The sequence below is a fragment of the Sus scrofa genome, chromosome X (assembly GCF_054392235.1).
Source record: "Sus scrofa isolate SSC_HxYL_T2T_F1_AM1 chromosome X, Sscrofa_HxYL_maternal_Yorkshire_Landrace_v2.0, whole genome shotgun sequence".
In the NCBI taxonomy this organism is placed as follows: Eukaryota; Metazoa; Chordata; class Mammalia; order Artiodactyla; family Suidae; genus Sus; species Sus scrofa.
In genome coordinates this window covers 73,020,474-73,041,546 of record NC_139401.1, presented here as the reverse complement: position 1 = coordinate 73,041,546, position 21,073 = coordinate 73,020,474, and the positions used below count along the sequence as shown (strand labels likewise).

The 21,073-nt window shown below is 35.2% G+C and overlaps 1 protein-coding gene across 4 annotated transcripts; it reads right to left on the bottom strand.

Annotated features, from left to right (window-relative positions):
* Window positions 1-497: 497 nt before the first annotated feature.
* Window positions 498-18,423, bottom strand: P2RY10 (P2Y receptor family member 10). Of its 4 annotated transcripts, none has more exons than XM_005673737.4 (3): window positions 18,361-18,423; window positions 3,856-4,295; window positions 498-3,729 (listed from the first exon to the last, which is right to left on the bottom strand). In XM_005673737.4, the coding sequence occupies exons 2-3, from the start codon at window positions 4,257-4,259 to the stop codon at window positions 3,273-3,275; spliced, it is 861 nt and encodes a 286-aa protein (XP_005673794.1). In that variant the 5' UTR covers window positions 4,260-4,295; window positions 18,361-18,423; the 3' UTR covers window positions 498-3,272. The 4 variants fall into 4 exon arrangements, with proteins under 4 accessions (XP_005673794.1, XP_084862262.1, XP_084862263.1 ...); XM_085006137.1 differs by adding an exon at window positions 13,057-13,065 and having other exon boundaries at window positions 2,717-4,295; window positions 18,357-18,423; XM_085006136.1 differs by lacking the exon at window positions 18,361-18,423 and adding an exon at window positions 14,865-15,005 and having other exon boundaries at window positions 498-4,295.
* Between the last annotated feature and the right edge of the window lie 2,650 nt (window positions 18,424-21,073).

The following is a 21,073-nucleotide window of genomic DNA, read 5'->3' as shown; positions in this document are numbered from 1 at the left end:
ATGTTAGTTAACTCATTAAGTGTCTTAGAAGATAATAGCATATTTTTAGTTGTAATTATATGTTGCATTTATAGTGTACTTAAAGGCATAGTTTTTTTTTAAGGGCTGCCTCTATGGCATGTGGAAGTTCCTGGATAAGTGTCAAATCAGAGCAGCAGCTTCTAGCTTACACCACAGCCACAGCAACATCAGGTCAGAGCTGCTTCTGTGACTACACCACAGCTTTTGGCAATGCTGGATCCTTTAACCAACTGAGTGAGTTCAGGGACTGAACCTGCCTCCTCATGGATACTACTCAGGTTCTTAACCCTCTGAACCACAAAAGGAACTCCCTTAAAGGCACAGTATTGTTTCTAAAATGTTAATATACCACCCAAACTACTTACTTCTTTAAAGAGGAGTGTGGTTTAAAATTTCTATTATAAGCAGTAACCTTACATTTATGGTGAGTTATATATAATTGGAAAATATGCAAAAGGAATGTGAAAATCTACTGATTTTCTTTTAGAAGAAATTTTATTATAGTGAAATCAATTTTCAAATAAGAGCATGATGCTTAATATTTTCATAAAAATGACCATATATTCTATAAAGATCATTTATATCTATATATATTCTGTGCTAGTATTTAAAGCTTTCTAAAGGTAAACAGCATAACCATCATACATACACTGCACTTAAGATCATATAGATTATTGTACAAGTTTATTATATTCTTCAAAACTCCTTCTTTTTTACCAAAAGTATTAGAAAATTAAAGCATGCTTCATCAGGGTTGTGAGGCTCTGAATGGTTATAAGTGGATTTTGATAGATGTAGCAATTTGGATGCAACACAGAGTTTTCTTGGTAACTTTGAAAAGCTGATTCAAGGATATATATTCTGCTGTCCTCTTTGTCTCACAGCATGCCCTTGTGATAAATATAGGAATAACTGTTCAAATTGGTCATTGCGATACCTTAAAGTATTCTCACTTATTTTTTGATCCGTTATCTCAAAGATTGAGTGTTGTTACATTTCCCCCTAGCATTATATTGGGCTTTAGAGCCTTTAAGATTCAAGAACCAGTCATTGCTTGTTTTGAAATTATCTTTTCCCTCTCACTAAAATAGAGATTCACATGTAAGAAAAGAGCCAAATAGCTGTGGCTCTGGCGTAGGCCTTTGGCTATGGCTCTTAGACCCCTAGCCTGGGAACTCCATATGCCATGGGAGCAGCCCTAGAAAAGGCAAAAAGACAAAAAGAAAAAGAAAAGAAAAGAAAAGAAAAGAAAAGAAAAGAAAAGAAAGGAAAGGAAAGGAAAGGAAAGAAAAGAAAAGAAAAGAAAAGAAAAGAAAAGAAAAGAAAAGAAAAGAAAAGAAAAGAAAAGAGCCAAATATTCCACTTCAGTGGTGGACAGATGAAAGGCAAATAATTTAATTTGTCTGCTCACCCATAAATCTAGTAATTGAAGCACAACCTCTTGTTAACAACTTGAAATGAAGGAACATGAAGTATGACTATTTAGAACTGAGTTTCCTTTCCTTCACAGATATGAGGATGTGTATTTCCAAGTGGGTTTCTTTTAAAATCATCTCCTTAGAGTGGAACTGTCTATACAATCATTCTGATAATGGTACCATTAACCCTCACTATTTAGGCAGTGCTTTTAAATGCTGGTTAAAAAAACACAAGAAAATGTTACATTATAATTATAGAACTCTCTTCTTCCCTAGAAACTTTATGCTTTTTTAAAAATTCTTCCTTTTTCAGCTATTCCTGCTTCTTCTTTCATAGACTGTATATTCAAATGGATATTCTGAAAACTAGAACTTTCCTTTTCCTCCCTGCACAATAAGTGTCTATGCTATTTAATCTGCAGGCATAAAAAATGAGTGGTTGAGCTTAATAAATGCCAACCTGAGAAACTGAGAACTATTTGTATTTAAATCCTCCATAATAACTCTGAAACAATATCCATAATCTCTAGAAAAATTAAGACAATAAGATTGCTAGAAGGAGGACATCCACTTTTCTAAAATTCATTCATGATGTGATAATGTTTTATGTTTCTGATGCAATTCTGTGAACTCTGCTCACAGTGAAGTTTCTTAATAAACACAGGTTTGTTCAGAGCAATGTATAGTAGTGTTTAAGAAGGGTTAGGCAAACTAAAAAAAATTAATTTTACAACCTAAAATCTACTAATTTCCCAGTTTTATAGCTTGCTTTCTTTCATCAATTTATGGTGTTTGTATTACTTACATTAAGCCTTAAAATATTATTTGAAGCTACTATATCCTTGACCATCAGGACTCTGTAGATTAGGACAGTACTAGAAAAACCTATTTATTATTTGATATCTTGTAGCCTGAAGCCCAATATTACATCCCCACAACTCACAGGCTTTTGAAATAACCTTGGGCAAATTATGTAGAAATAGTCTTGGTCTAGTGCAGCTTAGTTCCAGTCTGTGTTTGCATCATTCAAATCAAGTTTAACATTTAATTGGTAAACAACAACACAAATAGAAGCAAAAACTTAAGCATATGTGGTGTATTCAGGACAAATTTTGGCTTTGCACTGTTTTTCCCCAAGCATGTTGCTTCATCTCTCTGAGGTTCCATTTATTCATTTGTGGAAACTTCCACAAATTTATTAGAATGGCCAGAAGAAATGATATATGTGAAACTACCCAAGAATATGGCAACCCAGAATACAATAGACTTCCAAAATATTTTCAGTGAAGGGACAAATTCTCATTCCTTTATTCAGTAAGAGGTTTGTCTCATACAATTTATGTACACATTACTCCAATAGTCAGTCCTCCTTGCTTGTGCATTTATCTCTTAGGAAAACTGGAGATTTTTCTTCTTATTCACGAGTAATTGTCTTCATATCAAAGAGCTTTGCTTTTACATTCTGGAAAATATTCATGTATTTATTGTATCATCTTCAATACTGCATTTACTAAAGACATGTTTATGATAAAATATTCATTTTCCATTTGTTTAAAAACATCTGTAAAATATAGGTCCAAGTGTCTTAGGTTAAAAAAAAGCCTTGGATTTCAAAGAGGAAACAGATAAATCCCATTTTCCATTCCTCTCCCACATTTTTCACACTCTGCTTCCACCATCACACACCTGTAACCAAAGCTAGCACATAAAAAGACATTTATTTCTGTTGTTACCAGAGTTCAATTAAAGAAATTGTCTGGCTGGTCATTTTGGCCATCGGAGAAAGCCAGAGACATAGTTCAACAAAGCCATAATTGAGGAGATATTTTATTCTTAACCAATCATTGATGAACCACTCTCCCTGCTCATGAGGCGGGAACGAGTCACAGAGCTGCCATGGCGGGACAGTTGATCACGAAACTCTGAGGCCATGAAGTAATAGAGAATTGGATCCAAGAGACAGCAGAGACTTGCAAGGCATAGACAAAAGGGGTGGAAATACAGCGTGCTTTGGACAATGGGACAACTGCTAATGATGGTTTCCTTCACCATGGTATAAAAAATAAAGTTAATATGATAGGGAGTGAAGCAGATGAAGAAGACTGCAGCACACATGAAAACCATCCGCAGTGCTTTCTGCCTTTCACTGATTCTTTGGAAAGCCACTGGTGGCTGTCTCAAGGATGTAGTAGTTTTCCAGGTACACCATGCGATGATGACTACTGGGATCACAAATCCTGCCAGCTCAGCAGCTGTAATCATCCCAACCAAAGCCACTGCATTCATTTTCCTGTAACCAAGATCAGCAAAACAGGACTCAGTTTTGTTGGCTAAGTCTGTACTTCTCAGGATGGGAAATGGCAAACAGGCAGTCCCCACAATGACCCAGATGGCAGCACTAATGCACACGTCGTACCTACGTTTCCAGTCTCTGGCCCTGAAGGGCTTGAGGAGAAAGAAACACCTTTGAAGGCTGATGCATGTCAGGAAACAAATGCTGGCATACATGTTGAGATACTTCAGGTAGAAGCACAGCAGGCAAAGAGCCCTCTGAAAAGGCCAGTGTTGGCTGATGTAATAGTAAATCCGGAGGGGTAAGGAGAGCACGTGAGCAAGGTCAGCCACAGAGAGGTTGATCATGAAAATGATGGCTTTATTTTTCCTGCTGATGAAACGGCACAAAACCCACAAGGCTGCACTGTTGGCCAATAGACCAGGGATGAATATGAGGATGTAGGTGGTTGCATAGAGGGGGTAATGAAATGTCAAATTATTAACATTGCAGTGAGTCTCAGCATTGCTGGTACTGTTGCTATCCATCTTGAATATTTCAGTATATTCATCAAGGTATGATACCTGCCCATAAAAAAACAAGAAAAGCATTATAATGGTTATCCAGGTCTTTAGCTGACACTCAGACTTGTTTTTTTTTAATTGAAGTATAGTTGAAATATCTTTCAGGTATTCAGTAAAGTGATTAAGTTGTGTATCTGTAATAATATATAGTTATCATATATAATAATAATAGTTGTGTGTATATAATATAGATTTTTCTTTTTCTGATTCTTTTCCATTATAGATTATTATAAGGTATTGAATAGAGTTCCCTGTGCTGTGCAGTAGATCCTTGTTTTCTTCATCTATTTTGAGTATAATCCCACATTTATTTATTTCTTATTTTAAAGTTTGAAGTGTAGTTGATGCACAATGTTGTAATAACTTCTGTTGTACAACAAAGTGTTTCAGTTATACATATACAAACATCTATCTTATTTTTCCATATAGATTATCACAGAATATTGGGTAGAATTCCTTGTGCTATACAGCAGGTTCCTTTTGGCAAGTCATTCCATATCCCACAGTGTGCATATGACAATCCCATACCCCCAATTATTCCTTCCCTCTCACCTGTCCCCTTTGGTAACCATAAATTTGTTTTCAAAAGTCTGTGAGTCTATTTCTGTTCTACACATAAGTTCATTTGTATCCATTTTTTAGATTCCACATATAAGTGCTATCATTTGATGTTTGTCTTATACTGTCTAACTTCACTTAGTATGATAATCTCTAGGTACATCCATGTTACTGCAAATGCCATTATTTCATTTTTTATGGCTGAATAATATTCCAATGTGCCTCATCATCTTTATCCATTCTTCTGTTGGTGGACATTTAGTTTGCTTCCATGTCTTAGCTATTGTAAGTGTGCTGCAATGAACATTAGGGTGCATGTATCTTTGCAAATTATGGTTTTCTCCAGATAGATGCCCAAGAGCATGGCTACCAGATCATATTGTAGTTCTATATTTAGTCTTTTGAGGAACCTCCATACTGTTCTAGTGTGTATCTGTTAATCCCAAATCCTTTATTTATCCTTTCATAACTGGTAACTGTATGTTTGCTTTCCATCTGTTTTATAAATAAGTTCATATGTATCATTATTTTAGATTACATGCATAAGCAATATCATATTTTATGTCTTTATCTGACTTACTTCACTATAATAATCTCTAGGTCCATTCAATTTGCTGGAAATGGTATTATTTCATTCTTCTTATGGCAGAGTAATATTCATATATATATATATATATATATATACATATATATATATATATGCACCACATCTTATTTTCTGTTCCATTATAAATATACACTACATTTCTTTTACTTGTTCATTCGTCTATGGACATTTAGGTTGCTTCCATGCCTTGGCTATTGTAAATAGTGCTGCTATGGACATTTAGGTGTATGTATTTTTTTGAATTATGGTTTTCATCTTTTATGGCTATATGCCCAGGAGTGAGATTGCTAGATCATATGATAATTTTATTTTCAGTTTTTTAAGGAAACTCTGTACCTCTTGTCATAGTGGGTACACCAATTTACATTCCCATCAACTGTGTAGGCATATTCATTTTTCTCCACACCCTCTCCCTCATGTATTATTTGTAGACTTTTTGATGATAGCCATTCTGATCTGTGTGAGATGATACATCATGGAACACCTCAAATAGCCAAAAAAATCTTGAGAAGGAAGACTGGAGCTAGAGGAATCAAACTTCAAACTATGCTTCAAAGCCACAGTAATCAAAACAGCAATGCACTCACACAAAATCAGACATATAGATGAGTGGAACAGGAGAGAAACCTCAGAAATAAACACACGCACTTATTTTAAATTAATCTATGACAAAGGAGGCAAGGATATACAACGGCGAAAAGACAGTCTCTTCAGTAATTGGTGCTGGAAAAACTGGATAACTACACATAAAAAAAAATAAAAGTAGAACATTCTCTACAACACATATGTAAATAATCTCAAAATGGATTAAAGACCTAAATGTAAGAATGGATACTATGAAACTCCTAGAAGAAAACATAGAACACTCTGACATAAATTGTAGCAATATTTTTGGAGCCATCTCCTAGAGTTATTGAAACAAAAGTAAACTTTTAAAAATGGGAGATAATTAAGCTTAAAAGCTTTTGCCCAGCAAAGGAAACCATAAACAAAATGAAAAGATAATACACAGAATGGGAGAAAATATTTACAGATGATTTGACCAACAATGGCTTAATTTCCAAAATATACAAACTCATACACTCAATAAAAAAAAAATCAAAAACTGGGCAGAAGACCTAAGTAAACATTTGTCCAAAGAAGACATACAGATGGCCAACAGGCATACAAAAATATGCTCAACATTGCTAATTATTAGAGAAATGCAAATCAAAAATACAATGAGATATCACTAGATTAGTTTTTATATCTTCAGAATAGTTCTCCTCAAATCTCTTGCATCTGCCATCTTGCCTATTGGATCCTGACTTCCTACCTTGGCACTACAGCACTTGGAGAATAGCCCTACTTCATTTAGCCTGCATTACCAGTATCTTAGATAATTTTTTTAGGGGTTGGTAATATCACCTTCTTATTATTGTATCACGATAGCTGATGATTTTCATGAATTTTATCTCTATCTTGTCTTAGGTTTCATTCCACATTTACATGAAAATTTGCAGTAATATATGAATTTAGGAGCCTAACCAAGATGTTTCCCCTTATGTGACTTGAAAGGGACAAGACCAATTCTCTATCTAAGGAGAATGTTGCACTGGTGTGATATCATGGCATGAAAAATTATCTAATGATCAAAATGAACATTTATTAAGGTACCAGAAAAATAGGCCACCAAAATAATTTTTTGGAAACAATTTAATATTTAATTTTTTCATTAAAGTTGTCATTATAATGTGAAAAGTATTTTAGATTTTCTTAATCTTATTTTATGCTTTAGTGTACTTTTGATTGTATATTATATGTAAGACATGGGGAATATATGATGATCTTTAGGGGAGCTCTAGGTCTGACCATGGATTTATGTAGGTTGTCTGCAAATAAGTATAGCAGGAGTTGGAGTTTCTTGTGGCTTGGCATTTAAGGACATGGTGTTGTCACTGTTATTGCTTGAATCACTGCTGTGGTGGGTGTTCGATTCCTGGCCTGGGAAATTTCGTATGCCATGGTGCAGCCAAAAAGAAAAGAAAAGAAAAGAAAGAATGGTAGGAGAGCAATAACTTCAATATTTCATTTTAACACTCTTATAGAATTTTAGATTGGAGAAGAGCTTTAAAAATCATTTAATTCATCCACCACATGATACAGGTAGAAGAAGCAAGGCTCAGAAAGGAGTTTATCAAGGTCAAAAATCTACTAAATGAAAGATCTGGGATTTCAAATAGAAGGACAATGTGGCTGATTTTTATACACACCCTTCTGTCCACCAATTGTTTTCCTATGAAGGACAAATTTCACAAACATAGCTTCTGTCTATACTTCATGAATATTTATTGCCTTTAGAGCTAGAATTGGAAAAAACAAAGTAGTGAGGGTGTTCCTCAGGTGGAATTTTGTTGTTGGTATTGTTTTTATTTTGTTTTGTTTTATTTTAAGTAAGTTTACAAAAACAAAAGTGTGGCCTTCTTTTAGTTTCTCCTCATAAGTAGCAGAAGGATTACCTATACCATTCTAAGTCCTATTCTAGGAAATAGAAATGTGATAAAATAATGGGACCCCAAGGGATTTATTCACAGAAAAAAAAAAGAGAATCAACTTTATAAGCTACCATTACTCTGAAGAGTGCTTTCACTTTCCCTCCTCTTATACTCTCTATTTGGCCTATCTATGATATATCCTAAAGAGTTATTCAGTAGTCATCTTGTTTATGTATATATGACTAAGAACAGAGAGCAGAGGGGTACTCATAGATGAAAAGAAAGGAAATAATTAACATGGTCTTATTATCAATGATGTACTCTAGTAGAATTAGCAATGGAATTTTTTACATGCATTACATGATTTAATTGTCACAACCATCCTAAGGGTAGGTACTAATTATTACTCTTATAATGCAGATGAAGAAATTGAAATTCAGAGATTAAGTAATTGTCTTAGGTAACAAAGTGAGAAAATGGTTAAAATAGGATTTACTATCATTTCCGACTTTCTCCAAAGTCTGTGCTATTTCCTTTATATGACTTATCTCTTCCATTCAGGAGGAACTTCTTAGTAGAATGTGGATCATCATTATATCTAGAGGGCACATTATGGAAGAACATTCCTAATTCCATAGCAGGACCTTATGATCTTGTAACACTGGGATTACTCTAATTATGACATCAGATATAACAAAACACTTGTCTCTACCCATGTCACCCACCTCTCCTTACCAGCCACCTTGACTTCAATATTGATCTTGTTTCTACTATTATTTATTATCTATGCATAGGCTGTGAGAGAGAGCAAGGGAAACTGCATCAAGCACATTACTGTTCTAAGAACTAAAAGAAACTCAAACAAACCCACCCAATTCACACTTCCACTTCTGCACTTTACAGACATGGGTATTTGTTTCTGCTTCATTGGTATAGAAATTTTCACTTACTGAAGGGGCAGGTTCTTTTCATACCTCTTTGCTAAATAACAGAGCCCTATTATGCCAGAACAACAAACTAGAATTTGTATACACAACTTATTTTGCTTCTGTGGTTGCTTATGCCTTTGCAATTCAGTTTATTTCAGGCTTAGATATTTGCATGGCCTGCTTTCCAAAACCTTTTTTATTCTCCAGACTGAAGGGGAGGTATGAAGGGTTTTTCCCCAAATATGTTTGGTGACAATTAAATGTAAAATCCCCATGGTAAGGGAAGGCTAGGGGAATTTGTCTTGGGTAGGGTAAAAATATAAACTCTCTCAGAGAAGGAACATACAGATTCCTATTAATATGTGACTCTTCTGAAATTTTAAAAAGAACAACCTGAAGAGCCACTAAGAGGAAAATGCTGAATGGAGGGGCAAAAGTCATAATATGTTCCTTCTCTCTGTCTCTGCCTCTGCTTCTGTCTCTTCGCCTCTCTCTTTCAGCTCTGGCTCTATTGTTGGCTATTTCTCAGTGGTTTGTGCCTCATGGTTATCAATCTCTCTCCTCTTCAATTTAGGCATATCTTTTGTTCCTATCTCAGAAAGGGTGTGAGACCTGTGATTCCTCTTGAGTTTAAGCTTCCCTTCTCGGTCTGTGCCATGACTCTGCTCCTAGATATTAATGATGAAAACTGGGAATTAATCCAAACCCTGCCACTAAATTTCACCTATATAAAATCAGAAACCTGGTGATTCTTCCTTCTTAAAAGCTCTCAAATCTCTCTCCAATCCATTTCCACTTCAACTGTTGGCATTCTAATCCAAGCCACTGTCATCATCTCTATTGATTATTGTAAAATATGTCTTACTGGACTCTATGCACCTTAGTTTTGTCTCCTACAGTTTGTTTTCCATGCTGTGTCTAATATTAACATTAATTATGGCTACCGTTTATTGAGAGTGCCCATACTAATAAGCTAAGCACTCTTCACATATTATCTCTTTAACAGTCCAGTGATAACTTCTGTATTACAAATGAGGAAACTGAGACCAAGAGAGGTTAAATAAATTGTGCTGCAGTCATAAAACTTTCATAGTATAGAGATGATATATTAGAATTGACACCCATGCTTGTCTCCATTCTCCCCTACCTCTGTCATGACACCACACACATGCATTGAATTTCTGTTAACATAGCTTTCTCTTTAATTAGATTTTACTCTCCTTGATGGCAGGGACTGTCATCTCTTTATCCTTTATAACCCCATCCACATTGTGGCCAAAATGGCCTTTATTTGAAATATCATATCATTATCCTACCTAAAATCCTTTGCTGGTTCTCTGATGTATTAAGGCCAAACTTCTCATGTGGCCTAAAGGTCATTCCCGTATCATTTAACATCACCTCATGCCATTCTCTTCCTTGTTCACTATTGTTTCAACTATAGTAGGTAATCCTACACAGCATTACATACTCTCATACTCTGTGAAATTACCTTGTAGTATCAATATTTGTAATGTTGATGTTTATTAACTTGTTTATTGACTATGTCACCCACTGTTCTCTTAGCTCTATTAATACTATAACAAGATTTATTTTGTTCATGACCGTATACCCAACACTTAGCCTGTGACTTAGTAAGCACTCAAAGTTATATAATCAGACTGAATTGGTTACATAATAGTTTAAAGTCCTTATTAGGAAGTACTAAGCAAAAATGAAAACCCTGATACATCAACTAATATATTTCTGCTGTCTGCTATTTCCCTAAAATGTTATCATGTTATCTTCTGATTTGGGCTATTATCATCAATATTCCCCGTACCTACCCTTTTCTTTTGTTTTTAATTTTATTGATGAACAGTTGATTTACAATTTGGTATTAGTTTCAAGTGCACCACAAAGTTAATTAGGTATGTATATGCAATATCTATATATCTATCTATATATGTATATGTATATACATATATATATATATATACACATATATATATATATATATATAACCATTCTTTTTCCCATATAGGATTTTACAGAACATTGAGTAGACCTCTCTGTGCCATAGAGTAGTTTTCTATTTTATATAGGGTAGTATGTATGTTAATTTCATCCTCTTAATTTATCCATTCCCCCCACCCATTTCCCCTTTGGTAACAATAAGTTTAATTTTGAAATTTTTGAATTTTTTTCTTTTCAACTAAGAAAAGCCAGGACTTTAGAAGTCTTAAAAAAGAGTAAAATATTCAATTTAGAATCAGTGGAGATCAGACATATCCTGTGAGTAGAAATCAGCACAGCCCAAGGTCTCAGAATACCATTAACACTATTATCTATACCTCAGGGAGAGGATAGTCCTTGTAATCTGCTTCCAAATGCATCTCAACCCTTTATTGTTGTTGACTGGCATTCTGCAAATGAAAGGTATAACTGCCTTATCAGCAAATGGCTTCTGTCTAACTACGCATTGGACCTGAAATAAGAGTAAGGAGGTTGCATCTGTAGTCCCCAAACTTCTCCAAACATGGAAGTTAAGCATAAAAAGAAAATAACTTGTCTACTTTTTCCTTGGCTTTTTGAGGACTCTGGTTGCCTTGGAGGCCAACGTTCAATCAATACTTATTTAATAAGCACCATATTATAACTTCTGTGCCAGGGTCTGTGGAGAATGTTGAATCATCTGCTATAATCTCTGTCCCTGAGAAGCTTCTGTCTGATAGGGAAAATATTTTTTAAGTCTTTAGTATCACAATCAGTATATGATAAGAACTGAGGTAATGGTGTAGGTGATAAGAAATCCTCATGTTAGCACAGCATCATCTCTGTGAGTTATGTGGGACAGATACCAGTGATACCCATACCATGCTATTTAGCTGGAAATGACATGTATTCAAGAACAACTCAGTATCCTGTTCAAGGTCATAGGGTTACATTAGTGCTATGCATTTTGGTGGTACTAGGACCAGAAGTGAGGTTTGTACACCTCTTACTCAGTTTTTTTTTTTACCATGGCAGTTTGCTTCTATCAAATTATAAGAGATAGAGCATCTCAAGCCAGAGAAGACAGTACTTGTTTCAAGTTACCTGCATTCTTTTATTGTTCCCTACAGGGACAAATTTAGAGAGAAAAATACAGATGGTGGTTGGGGTGGGGAGAAGATAAAGTTAACCTTACATTAAAATTATACACTATTGTATTTAAATATAAGTACCTCTTAAATGCTGTGGTCAAGTCCCATCTCTTCAAGAAAGTCTGCACTAGGTATTATTAATACCTTTCATCTGGGATTTAGCAATTCATAATTTCATCAAGCAAAGGGACATTTTGTTAAGTGTGTATTCAATATGCTAATTGCTGAACACAGTGGAGTGGGGTGGGAAATTTCACTGAAGAATAATATATGATTTTTTCCTTCAATATGCTTATTGTCATTTAGGAGAAATAGACATAATAATAACTAACCATAATAGATTTTTTAATGTGCCACGAAAGATATAAAAATGAAGTTTCTGTGAATGTAGAAATGAATCCTGCACAAAAGAGGAGGATTGGAGGCTCTTCCTAGGGGTTAAGTCCATTTTTAAAAAGCAGTTGGAGTGGGAAGGGTATAGGAAAAGAAAGGATAAAAAAAGTTCCAGAGGTGAATGAATATCATTCAAAGTTCCCAGAATAGAAAAATGAATGATCCATATAAAGGAATAATAGATGTTCTATACCAGATGGAGGACAGTGTGAAATGGAGAGGAAGGTGAGATGGGAGGTGAGAGTGGGAGAAGACAGTGTAAGGGAAAAGCAGCTAAAAAGGTAGATGCAACCATATCATGGAGGGTTTTATGGAGAATCATTTAAAGATTCTAGGAAGAGATGTGATAATACCATACTTGGTCTTAGAAAGATCATTCTGAGAACAGAGACAGGAAGTCTAAATCAGATTTGAGTTTGTAGGGTAAACAATCATCCATGCTTTCCTAAGACTGAGAAGGTAAGATTTTCAGTGATCCTTGACAGTCCAAGACAAACAAGATAGGTGATGATCCTATTATTGCACAGTCAAGGAAGTAAAAAATAAGCTCTGATTTGGATCATGAGAATGTTAAAATTTCAAGTAAAAGATATGAAATTAACCAGTTTAGAAGACTGTTTGAGTCAAAGATAACTTCATTTATAAAACACATGAAATGTTATACATGTATATCACAGTTTTGTACTTTTCCAAAACCCTTTCAGATTCTCCTGATACTCTGAAGCTATCCAGAACTTTTCAAATTTGAACCCTCTGCCAAGCTTCATAAATTCCTGACTCTTCAAATTGTTTGTTTTTTAACATTACAGTCACAGAACTCCACACTCCCAGAGACCTTAAATTTCTAAATCTCTCCAATCCTCCTGTCCCAACCTGGCACACTCCCCCCATCCTACTTCCTCCTATCTGCAGATTAGATTAAATTGTCAAATTTACTATTCTCACACGCAAGAATCCTCAACTTCCTTGTTCAGCATTCTGCTGTAGCAGTTTGGCAAGGTCTTAATTCCAGAACAAGTCCATAATCCCCCCACTATTTTTTACTATCCAAACTTGTTAATGATCCTATTAAAAACAGCAGTATCTATTTGGAATGCCAAAACTAGGAATTTATGAAATCCAGCCTAAGATTTTTTTGTTCCAGCCTCTTTTTGCACAACCATGATTATTTTTTTTCTCCTATTCTCATGGTGGTCTTGTCACTAACAAAATGTTATTAATATATTACCTTTGATCTCTGAGAGAGCTCTGAGTTAATTATTATTATACCCCTTTAAAGATCAGAAAATGAAAGCTCAGCAGGACTGGGTTTTTTTCTCATAAGTCACATCTATTATGATTCTAGTCATAATGAGCATCTTCATGAGAAGAGAAAGCCAAGATTCATCTTCAGTGCATATGACTATTCTTCAAAGATGAAGCTAACAATCTTGGTTCCACTTGTAGTATTTTTACCCCTATACATATATGGAAAAAGGCTGACTACCAGGTGTCAGAATAGAGGTTTAAGGGTAGGGTTTTAAAAAAACCGGGGATCTTTTACTAGTTTTGCCTGTAAACCCAAACTATAATAGATCAATGGATAGCTTATGGAACAATGTATTTATAACAGTAGTGGTGAGATGAATGTACAAAACTTGTAGGATGAGGAAGACTCAAAAGCAGTAGAATACATTAAAAAGAACACTGGATTTGGAGTTAAAACCTTTGCATTCTAGGATCTATTCAAATACTATATCTCTTTGTGTAGTCCTGACAAGCCCCTTTCCTTAGGTGGATTTCATTTCCGTCATTAGTAAAATAAGACAATATGAACTGGATTATTTTAATTACCTCCCAGCTTTAATATGCCATGACCATATGGGCGTGGCCTCTCTAAACCCCTGCACCTAACCAATATCGTTGGCACTGCTACTGCCATTATTAATGCAGCTGACACTATCTCAATCTACCTGCTGATTTATACTTTACAAGGCACTGTTACATCTATAATTTCTGTTAATCCTTATTAAATATATATATATTTAATATACATATATTAATATATACATATATATGTATTATATATATATAAAACAAATTGTCAGAGGATATTATCCCCATTTTACAAATCATGAAACTGAGACTCAAATAAGTAACCCATTTACCTAAATGTTATGCAAGTGGCATTGTGAAGAGTGTGTAGCCTAAGCTTCTGGCATCAAAGTAACTGCTTATTTCCTAGTACAGTTCTACAAAGCTTTACTATTTCATTCCTCCACATAATTTCATATCTCATCATTAAGTCACTTACACTGCTAAGTGAACATGTTTATCAAATTTATGTCTCCTATTTTCTTCCATAATAAGACCGATATGTGGGCTTGTCATCTTGGGAGGAGAAGAGAAAATCAAATAGGGAAATGTTGCTGATGGAGGCCACTCCATTCTCTAGAGGGAAAGATTTACAGCCCATTTGGGAATATAACTTGCTTTTTTATTACCTTTTTCTTCTTATTTAAAGCAAAATGTCTCGCATGAATTACCCAAGGTAGTCTATCCCCCATGACTGTCATAGTCTTCATTCGGTCACTCCATAACCACAGTCAAAGAAGAGCAACTGGAATTTGGAACACTGCCATTACCTGAATTAATTCAAATTAATTGTAAATAACCTGGTTTGATATGAGAACCACAGTACATGGCAAGTCTACATGTTTTCCCCATACGTTAGAGGGAGTGAAAATTATTTTTATCCTTAAAATGAATTAAAGCAATTAGACTATTCACAAACTAAAATATTAAAGTTTGAATTGAAATTCCATGAAGACATCTTCATTGGATTTTCAAGCAGGTAGAAAGGAGGCCTAGTTTTTCATCATATTTGCAGTTGGGATAGCATTTTGGAGATGGAAAAAATCGTATTCTTTGGGTAAACCTGGAGTCATATCTTGACTCACTTATCAAGATCAAACAACTCACTTCATATCTCTTGGCTTTGGTTTCCTCATATTTAAAATTAGCATCACAGTTACTGCAACATATAGCGTTATGAAGATTAAATTTAAAATGTACATAATTAAGTAGAAAATGTATTTTAATATCTGGTACACAGTATGCATTAAATAAGTGTTACTTCATTTCCAATTTACTTGCACAGAGAGTAACCTCCATGGGTTTTTGGTTGTACCCTGTATTTTTCTGGGTTTGGAAATTATCTCCAAAAGTATATGTGTGAAAGATATTTAGTAGAACTGGTGCAATTCTTAAAGTGGAAGAGGAGAAAATGTGTTACTTTAAAAAAAATTCCTTATTATAGTAAATAAATTTGGAAATAAAAATTAGTGTCTATATAATACAAACTGCTGAAACTACAAACCTACAAAAATCCTCTTGGCTATTGGGCCCATAGCACTTGGAAAAGGTCACTGTGATGGGATACATTTTTCTAGGAGTCGGGGATCTGGGTCCTAGGGAGGCAAGTGCACTTTGTAGTGAGATTTTTATGTTTCTAAAATGGAACTTTGGGTTTAAAAATTGAGAAATATTGATATAGTAACACTGTCATTGTGGAAATCAGATTTCAGAACTCTCTCCTTTGTGTTTTTGTGTTTTATCATTTGAGAGAAAAAGAAATTATTTACAGAACACTTGCCTGTGGTCTAAAAGTTGAAGTTCTCAGGATGACATTATTTTGACAGAAATATAATGGCCCTTAGCAAAGATTACTGAGTTCCCCTCGAGATATAGACTATATTTTCAGAAGTTTACCTGCAGTTAGGTTTCCCTATTATGACCCTAGTATTTGCCACTTTACAGTAAACAACTCTTATCGGGTACCAGGAGACTAGACTCAAACCATTGTATTACTAGGAAGGAAATAAAATACTATTTCAAGTTCTCCCTCTTTATTATTGGTGAGACTATTGATACCCAGGGAAATAAAGCAATTTTCCCAAGGGCAAAAATGAATAATTGTGTGAACTTGAGCTAGAACCAAGAATTTTTGTCTTTCTGAGTATTGATCTATTTACTTCATCACTCTGCCTGTGGTGCACATGTTAATTTATTAGATGAAAACTTAAATACAAAATACCCTAACCTGGAAAATAAGTAGACTTTTTGAGCAACAGTTTTTAGGTAAAGCCTAGACTTACTATCAATCATTGCCCTTGTTTTTGGAATGCTTAGAAAAGGTGGTTTCACAAAGAAAGGTCTGTCCTCTTTTTTAGAACTATAGACTATCCTGCCTCTTAGGACATGGATTAACTTGTCTCAAACACAAATAGCCACGAAAAACCACCCCAAACCATTCAAAAGTTTGGTCATTCATTTGAAATATTTTGATCCACCACTGCCAGGGTTTGTGCAGTCTGTATAACTTTCCCAGTTGTGTCAAAGAAGGAAGTGCTTTTGACCACAAAAGAACCTATATACAACAGGAACCACTGCAAAAATACCCAGAATGAATGACCTAATTCTCAGGCCATTTTCCACCTCACTGTAACAGCATGTCACCTATTTTCAACAATGAATACTTTTACTGTGTCATAATTGTTAAGGGATACACTCCTCAGTTAATAGAAATTGCAGTGACTCCCACATCCATTTAAAAAAACAAAATAGGAGTTCCCATTGTGGCTCAGTGGTTAAAAAAATGAACCCGACTAGTATCCATGAGGACACAGGTTTCATCCCTGGCCTTGCTCAGTGGGTTAAGGATCATGCATTGCAGTGAGCTGTGGTATAGATCACAGATGTGGCTCTGATCTGGCATTGCTGTGGCTCTAGCGTAGGCCAGCAGCTATAGTTCCAATTAGACCCTTAGCTTGGGAACCTCCACATGCTGTGGGTGCAGCCCTAAAATGACAAAGAGACAAAAAATAAATAAAAATAAAAATGTTCCCACTTGCAGGATCCTTGGGACTGAGACTACTCCACCCAAAAAGCCTAACAAAGCTTGTTTTCATTCTATCCCAAATGACCCTGAGTACCAATGGCACAGTGCACCTTGAAGGGCTCCTCAACTGGAAGTCTCCTTTTGACTCAATCTTCTTGGCTCAGAACCAGAGAGGTTACTAGCACTGAGAGTAAAAAGAATGCCAATTACTGAAAATATAGGTGCCTCTTGTTTGGCTCTCCTATCTGGTAGGCCTGTACTTGTGTCAAAAACATCTTTCAAAGGACCAAGAAAGGCCTCTGAAAAGACTGAAATCACTTCAACAAGCTTGTCATCTGGGATATTCTCTCCTAACATAAACTTCAGCACAGTTATAAATACATTTACGGTATTCTCTGGGAGATACAGGCTTCTGTAGTTGAAAGGGGGCAATGATTTAGAAGACACATATTCTAGTTTCAGTTCTGCTACTAACTAGCTGGGTGACGTTTAATGTCTTCCCTTCACTGCCTCTCAGATTTCCCATCTGTATTGTGAGGAATTTGGATCTCTAAGAGATCCTTCAGCTTCAAAATCTATGATCTGACTTTCTTTCTCTCCTAAAAGGACTTACTCTCTGTTGCTGTATCTGTGAAAGTTAAACTTACCAAGGCAAAGAGCTTATACATAAAAATATTCTTTCATTATGCAACTAGATAAATTATGCAGAGCAGAAATCCAAATCCTCTTTTTCTGGAAGAATATGTCAAGTTGTCCCAATGAATCTCACTGACCACACTCTTTTCTAACCAGTTTATGCTATTTTCCCTAGTTAATGAAGAAACAAAGAGCTCTCAGCAAAGAGCTATCTAGCTGTATCACAGACTCCATGCTCTTGGAATAATGATGGGGACTGATGGCATTAATCCTTACTTTGTACTTTAGTCAGACTCAAGGGAAATCTCCATTGCTCCTGCTGTAATAAGTCTGAAATAAAAAACCAGGGATCATTGTCAATTTGAACACAGGTCTTACATCTGCCCTTGTCTTGGATCTTCATGCCCCCACCAATCTTCCCACATGGAATTATACCAATTCCTAAATATTAGGCTATAACTTACCCTGAAGCCTTGCTGGGATTAGCACTCTTGTTCCTTTGCAGTGAGCTGGAGGTGAAAAAGACTAACTCTGGGTGGCACGGAACCTGCTGATAACTGACAAATTTGTTGTTGAAAGAGGAAGTTGAGTGTACTTGGTGTCTCACCACAGAAACCTTATTTGTACAGACCAAAGGTAAGTCCCTTGAGCAGAAGGCATTACTCAAGTTTTATTTAATTTTTATTTCACTGGTGCAAAGAAATTCAAAAAGCAGAGACAAAGGGTATGCAGAATCAAATAATGACAGCATATCAGCCTTCTTTGCTGTTTCACTGCTTTTCATCCTATCTCCTTCCCTACAAGCCATGCAGATATTTATCTCACTAGATTCCAGTAAGCTCCATGATAAGTGGTATTTTGAGGCAAAATATGAAGAGAATTTACCTAAGAGCAATCATGATAGGAAGAATTGGACAGCCTCAAGAATGCAAGTCAAAACTAACAAAAGTAGGACTACCTTTGCTTAAGCTCTTCCCTCCATTTGAAGTATCATTCCCTTAACCTCTCATCTTAAGGCTTATAATTTAATGTGTAGTTTTGTTATTTTTGTACATTTCTTATCCTCTTAGTGTATTTCAAACTGTTTCAGGGTGAATATTGTGTCCAACTCATCCCTGTATTTCCAACTAGTCTAGTACAAGGCACTTTAATGAATGCTTGTTGAATGAATAAGTGAAAGGATGAATAAAGAAATAAATATTCAAATAATGAATGAATAAATAAAAGAACTTATATATTACAGTCTCCCTCCAGTATACTAAAGTTTTGGTCTTTGTAGTGTCTATGGGAACTTTATAAGTATACAAGTCAAGAAAGATCATATAGTTGGGTACTATAGTATCAGCCAAGTCTGGAAGTGGTCTTGAGAAACAAGGCTTGCAAAGCAGCACAAACCTCTATGGGCATGTGAGGAAACTACATTCAGAACCTAGGGCCTGGAGCTGCAAGTAACCCTCTGGGTAATAACCATAACAAAGGAAAAAATAAAGTACTGTGGGTTAGGCCAAACTAGCATTTGGATTTCTGGATAAGACTGACTAAAGAAGAAAGTGGATGACAACATTTTTGTAGGAGAACAACCTGGATCTGCAAGAAACTCTGCTTATAAAACTAAAATCATTTCAAAACTAGATGGACAATGCCCTTCACTGAGATCTCTAGTATACATTTCAAGGGCATCAAGAAGTGGAAAAGAGACACTTTCAGCAATAGATACAAAGAGCTAAACTGATTGATGAAAAGGCCATAACTTGTGAGAAGTGGTAAAGGAAGATTGTCCCTATCTTTACTGAGGTATATCAAATGAAATGTACTTAACCTTGCAATCCCCTTCTTACTTCTGATTTTATATATTAATCCAGCTCCAATCTGTTGTTAATTTAGTTTTCTAATTCAGCATCCTTACTGAGAGGAGAATACACTGACAGGCTAGAACACATTTCAGTCCATTTGGCACTTCTGGTCTTCAACGTAAATTATTAAATTGGCTTTCTGGTACAAATCCATCTCTTGTGAGTTTGGACAGTGTAAGCCAGTTTTCCTAGGTTGTGATCCTTCACCACCCAAATAAAGTTCAAGATCCATTGATCTTTAAAGCCAAAGGAACTCTTTCCTAACATTATCTGTCATCACAACTTCCCACCTTCATTTCCCAGACAACATCTTAACACTGCTAAGAAAAAAAAGCCTGTCAGCTTACTTCATTGCTCTATTGCATGCAAGAATCGTCTCCTTTCATTGGCTCTAAAAAGGGAAGCAAAAGTAGCTCAGAAGTCAGTGACCCAGTTTAGGCAAATAATACTTCAACATGGGTAGTCTTAATTAAAAGGAGCAAAGCTGCAGACAAAACGAAAAAAGCTGATAATTTAAAAATGATCTCCAATTAACTTTTAGAAGAGAGTCTTCTAGTTATTCAGTAGGAATGATGTTCTAGGAATCATTATCACCTCAAATCAAGTAATAAATATCAAGTAATAAGAGTTTAAAAAATAGTGCAGCTGTCTTACTTTGTCAATAGTTCTAGTCTTCCCTTCTCTTTTATATACACCTAGAATGGAGAAAATTTATGTGTTGGTTCTTCAAAGGTTTTCAGGTCTTCTCTGCTAATAATAGTAGATTAGGTGTGATAGCTATTGTTGAGGACACCATTCATTAAAATATACTGTGTTTTCTAGGAGGACCCAAGAATACTACCTGAACTTAGTAATAGGAAGAACTAGATTTTCCCTAAGCAGTTGATTTTACACAATTCTTGAGATCGTGATAATTGTGTCATGTGAGTTTTTTAATATAGTCTGCTAAAAACCTGGAACAAACTTATAGTCTGTTGGTTGCAAGTTTGGAGATATTTTTATGATATGCTTTTCTTTCATGATTCTATGTTTATGTGCTTGTCCATTTTTAAAAGGATTTTTCATCTGCTGTTTATTTATATTACCTAGCTATAGTATATGTCCTTTAAATTACCTCCAATTCTTTCTGGAAAAATAGAAAACAAAAAGTGGAGAAAAAGAGAAAAGTGAAATGTTACCTTAATTCCTTTTGTGATACAATTGGTGAATATTAATTGCTTTAGATAAACTGTCTTCAAGCGTTTCCTATATCTGATTATATATCCACAGAGTATTCCTGCACTTTCCAAAACTAATCATTCAATAAGTATTTAAGGAGGTACAA